At 57.6% G+C, this 4730-nt stretch overlaps 1 protein-coding gene across 1 annotated transcript; it reads left to right on the forward strand.

The window, feature by feature from the left end:
- The first annotated feature begins 365 nt into the window (after positions 1–365).
- LOC125510690 (probable lysophospholipase BODYGUARD 3) lies at positions 366–3986 on the forward strand. Its single transcript, XM_048675944.1, has 4 exons — positions 366–1170; positions 1306–1640; positions 1725–1924; positions 3336–3986. Exons 1-4 carry the CDS (start codon positions 624–626, stop codon positions 3655–3657), a joined length of 1404 nt encoding a protein of 467 aa, XP_048531901.1. The 5' UTR covers positions 366–623; the 3' UTR covers positions 3658–3986.
- Positions 3987–4730: the final 744 nt, after the last annotated feature.

The following is a 4730-nucleotide window of genomic DNA, read 5'->3' on the forward strand; positions in this document are numbered from 1 at the left end:
GACACACGAATCAGCGAATGTTCGTTGCGCCTTTGTGACTATCGATCGCTCGGAGGAGCGTATACGGCCCAATCAATGGCGATGCAAGCGATGGTAGAGCCGTAGAGGAACAAGATAAATTCATTTACGTATAGTAAAAAGCGTTTCCTCTCACCATCATCTATTCTCACAACGACCAGTGGCGCTGTACATACGGAGTTTTCCCTACGGATACTGTACATGGGTGGAGTATCCTCCCGGTATGGACGTATGGTCCATGGCTTGAAAAGGTGCGGATGTCCTGCAAGTTTTCTTGGGCTGCCCGGTCGAATTTGAAAGCCCAGCCGCAGCCTGCGCGGTACCAGTTGGCTGGCCGGTATCAGTGGTGTTAGCCCTGATGGGTTCACCAACCGCCAACCCCTGCGCTTTAATGCGCGCATCAATTCACTCGTCACTCTCCCTCACGCGCCCCGCAGCCGCAGCTCAGCTGCCTCCCCCACTGCTCGCTTACCGCTCCTAGAAGAAAGCTTTTACCACCACCGCCCTCCGCTCCATTGCCCATTGCTCTTTCTCTCTCTCTCTCTCTCTCTCCTAGTCCTAGCTCCTGGCTCCATCTTGGCGCCGGCGAAGAGAGACATACTCGGATGGCGGCGGCGCGGTCGGCATTGGCGTCTGCCGGCCGTGCGGCGAACGAGGCCGTCAGCTTCGTGGTGTTCATGCTGCTGGACGCGCTGGAGCTGCTGCTCTGCCTTCTCTACAAGGTCGCCGACTACGTGGCCGAGGGCGCGTGGCGGCCGTGCTACTGCTCGTCCTCGGCCGTGGCCGCGCCGGGGAAGATCGTCGTGGCAGAGCGCGGCGGCTCCAAGGTGGTCAGCATGCTCTCCTCCACCAAGCTGCTCCTGGAGGACGTCTCCGACACGCTGTACACGCGCCCGTCCCTGCTCGCCGGCGCCGCCGGGTCGTCGTCGCCGCCGTCCTTCTCCCGGCGCCGGGAGAAGGCCAGGCCGTCGGCGTCGGCCACCACGCTCACCGTGCACTCGGCCATCGTGCAGATCCTGCGGGGCAAGGCCGCCGGCGCCGGCGACGACGAGCACAAGCCGTACCCCTCGCCGCGTTGGTCCGACTGCCACTGCGCCAACTGCAACCCCGCCGACGCCGACCGCCTCTTCGTCCACGTCGAGGGACCCCACGGTACGTGCCCGCCCATACATGCATCGATCGATCATATCCCAAGCTCCATTAATACGGCGGCAGGATTTGCTTCCCTCACCGTCACCCACACCGCTTATGCTCACGCGCGTATGGTGTCTGTCATGTCCATTAAAGACGGCGGCGACACGGAGGAGGACGTGCTGTTCATCCACGGGTTCATATCGTCGTCCGGGTTCTGGACGGAGACGGTGCTGCCGCACGTGAGCCGGGAGGCGCGGGCGCGGCGGCGGCTGTTCGCGGTGGACCTCCTCGGGTTCGGGCGCAGCCCCAAGCCGGCGGACTCGCTGTACACGCTCCGGGAGCACGTGGAGATGATCGAGCGCTCCGTCATCGAGCGGTACAAGGTCGGGGCGTTCCACATCGTCGCGCACTCGCTCGGCTCCATCCTCGCGCTCGCGCTCGCCGTCAAGTACCCCGCCGCCGTCAGGTCCATCACCCTCGTCGCGCCGGTACGCAACGCCTATCTCAGCGCGCGTACTTGACGTTTCTGCATGCGTCGCTAAGCTAACATCTTGGCTTGGCTTGGGTTGCAGCCGTACTTCCCGGTGCCCAAGGGGGAGATGGGGACGCAGTACGTGCTGCGGGCGGTGGCGCCCCGGCGGGTGTGGCCGGCGATAGCGTTCGGCGCGTCGGTGGCGTGCTGGTACGAGCACCTCGGCCGCACCGTCAGCATCGTGCTCTGCAAGCACCACCGCCTCTGGGAGCTCGCCTTCCGCGTCTTCACCTTGTACAGGTACTACCGTAAAAAAACATTTCTTCCGGATCGGGGCGGTGAGAATTTGCTCAACGACATTTCTTCTTCTTCCTCCTCCCATGGGGATTGGGTGGTTGCGTTGACCAATGGAGTTTAAGCAAGCTCGTCGAGGAATCCGCCATCAATGGGAGCTATAGCTCCCAATCGAGGCGATGCAGAGGTGGACGCGAGTGGGAGCATTTATGGGTGCCGGCGGTCGGGTCCGCCGGCTGCATCGTCGCTGCATCCTGATGTGACTGGCCGATGGGCGATGAGACGAGTTAATAGGGGACATATGAACTGAGTTTGACCCCGGTCAAATGTTACTTGGTGTGACGACATGCGAGGCCATCTACTGTTTCAATGCTGATTGCGCATAGGTGGACCACCTGCTCACCCGACTGGATTGGCCAATTTTTCAGTCATAACCAAAATTTGGTCTGGCTTGGGCAATTTTTTCTTGCACAGCATTTTTTGTGCGTGAATATTTTCTTGCACAACATTGCCAAAACATGGGCAACCAAAACCTTTGCCGATATTTCTTTGCCTAGCCAAATTTTGATAGGAATAGGATTGGTTTGGGAGATGGTAGTGTCCCTCGCCACAAAGTGGGCGGTGGGAGATGGTAGCAACAATGGAAAGCTGCGTGAGGCAAGGAAGGTGGCTTCTCGCTGGTGGTTGTCTAGACGAGGCGGTGTGTCGGTAATGCTAACAAATTGAGCACTTTCTCTGGATGGGAATATAATCAGGCATGGGATTTTAGGTTGTCAATTTAATGAGCAAAACACGTGTAATATGCCACAAGAAGATATATATAGACATGTTTCGCTAATTAGATTGAAGACCTAAAATCACGTGTTCAAATTATATTCCCGTCTGGAGGGAGTAAGGCAATAGCGGCGCAGAGATCTCCGACGTGATTGAGCGTAGTGCGCTGCAATAAGGGGTTTGGGGCGGGAGGGGTGACCGGCGAGTGTGGATTGAAGTCAGTGGATAGATAGCTAAAGAGTTACATATTTCTCATGCCTAAATATTTATGAGTTTTGCAACCAAGATTTATTTTGAAAATCTCAGTTGAAGAGACCAGAACATGAAAGAGATCTTAATTTATGTGTTGGTGTTGATTGTGTGCTTCCTAGTCGCGCAGAGACCGGGTGTACACTTATTATGTTTCGTTTTCACTTTATGGTACATTTTGAGATAATAAAAGAGTCATTTGCGGGGAAAATGAAAGAAATGAAAAACAAGAAAGAAAACAGTTATAGACCTGAAAAGCACGACCTGATCTGATCTAGTGAATATTTTCAGCCTACTCATGTCTCAATTTTCTCGTCTCAAAATATTAACAGAGTTATGTGCACGTTTTGGCAAACAACCATCATCACACTGACGCTTCAACTTGCTGCTGCAGGGTGAAGACTTACCTGATGGACGGCTTCTTCTGCCACACCCACATCGCCTCGTGGCACACCCTCCACAACATCATCTGCGGCAGCGCCGGCAAGATCGACAAGTGCCTCGAGGCCGTCCGGGACCAGCTCACCTGCGGCGTCACCATCTACCACGGCGGCGACGACGAGCTCCTCCCCGTGGGCTGCAGCTACGCGGTGCAGTCCAAGATCCCGCGCGCCAACGTCAAGGTGATCGACGGCAAGGACCACGTCACCATCGTCGTCCAGCGCCAGAGGGAGCTCGCCAGGGAGCTGGAGGAGATCTGGGACACCAAACGGTGAGCCTCAGGCCATGGACCGGTGCAATGCATAGGGTGAAGAACGGGAGCGGCCGGGGAAGAATTGGGGTGGCACCTCGGGTTTAGCAGAATGTATGTGTCTTCGAAGAAGAACAAGGGCTGCAGGTCTGCGGCGGGCAACCACATTTCTGGGTGCGGCGGGAGGCACAAGTGCCAGGCAATGTCTCGAGAGTAAAATGTGAAGAAGATTACCTTGATTAGTTTTTCTTTTCCTTCTCAAGCTTTCATATTGAAGGCTGGGAACGATTATTTGGCTGCTCCTGTGTATAGTTGTGATAAGTGCACGATGAATCTCATTTCGGTTGTAACCCAGTGGACAAAGTCACACAGCGTCACATGATCAGTTCGTGGACAGAGTCACGCACGTCGTCACAGCAACTCCAATAGGGCCACCCATTTCGTCCGCTGGCGTCTGTTTAGATCGACGCGGACAGAAAAAGCAGCCCAACGCGTCGACCCAAACGGACGTGCGTCCGCATGGCGATCCATTCCCGGCCTAATTTTGAGCCGGATTTGCGTCGGTGCGAACACGAGACAGACGCACGCGCGCGCCTACTCCTCTCACTGGACCCGCCGGTCGGTGGCAGCCACCACCATTTCCCCATTTCTCCCAAAAACCCTCCCGCCCGCGCGCTCCCACCTCACACCCGCCATGGACGACGCCATCGACCTCGACGCCATTGCCGGCCTCGCCTCCCTCGCCTCGTCCGGCGCAGCCGCCCCCTTCGGGAAAGGCAAGCCCCATGCCCCGCACAAGGCCGCCGCCATGGCCAAGCCAAAGAAGCCGTTGACGCCCGCACAACGAGGAAGGGAATCGGCCAAGAGTAAGGACCGGAGGTATGTCGCGGACGTGAGGGATGAGGCCATCGGGCAGGCCGCCGTCGCCGCCGCCGCCGCGCAGCAGGAGGTCACCAACACTCGCGTCGCGGCGACAACGAGGGAGGCGCTCTACATGCTAGGGTTAAACCCTGGCCAGCACGGCCTCGTCAACGCCGCCGTCACCGCGGCCAGCACCGGCTCATCGGCGTTTCCTCGGATGATGCTGCCCGACTCGCC

Source organism: Triticum urartu, chromosome 1 (genome assembly GCF_003073215.2).
Source record: "Triticum urartu cultivar G1812 chromosome 1, Tu2.1, whole genome shotgun sequence".
In the NCBI taxonomy this organism is placed as follows: Eukaryota; Viridiplantae; Streptophyta; class Magnoliopsida; order Poales; family Poaceae; genus Triticum; species Triticum urartu.

Bases quoted from the DNA above. Each gene is read 5' to 3' on its own strand.
- LOC125510690 (XM_048675944.1), top strand. From the start codon at position 624: ATGGCGGCGGCGCGGTCGGCATTGGCGTCTGCCGGCCGTGCGGCGAAC. The intron at 1,171-1,305 runs GTACGTGCCCGC...TGTCCATTAAAG, and splicing joins CCACGTCGAGGGACCCCACG to ACGGCGGCGACACGGAGGAG. The intron at 1,925-3,335 runs GTACTACCGTAA...TTGCTGCTGCAG, and splicing joins CGCGTCTTCACCTTGTACAG to GGTGAAGACTTACCTGATGG.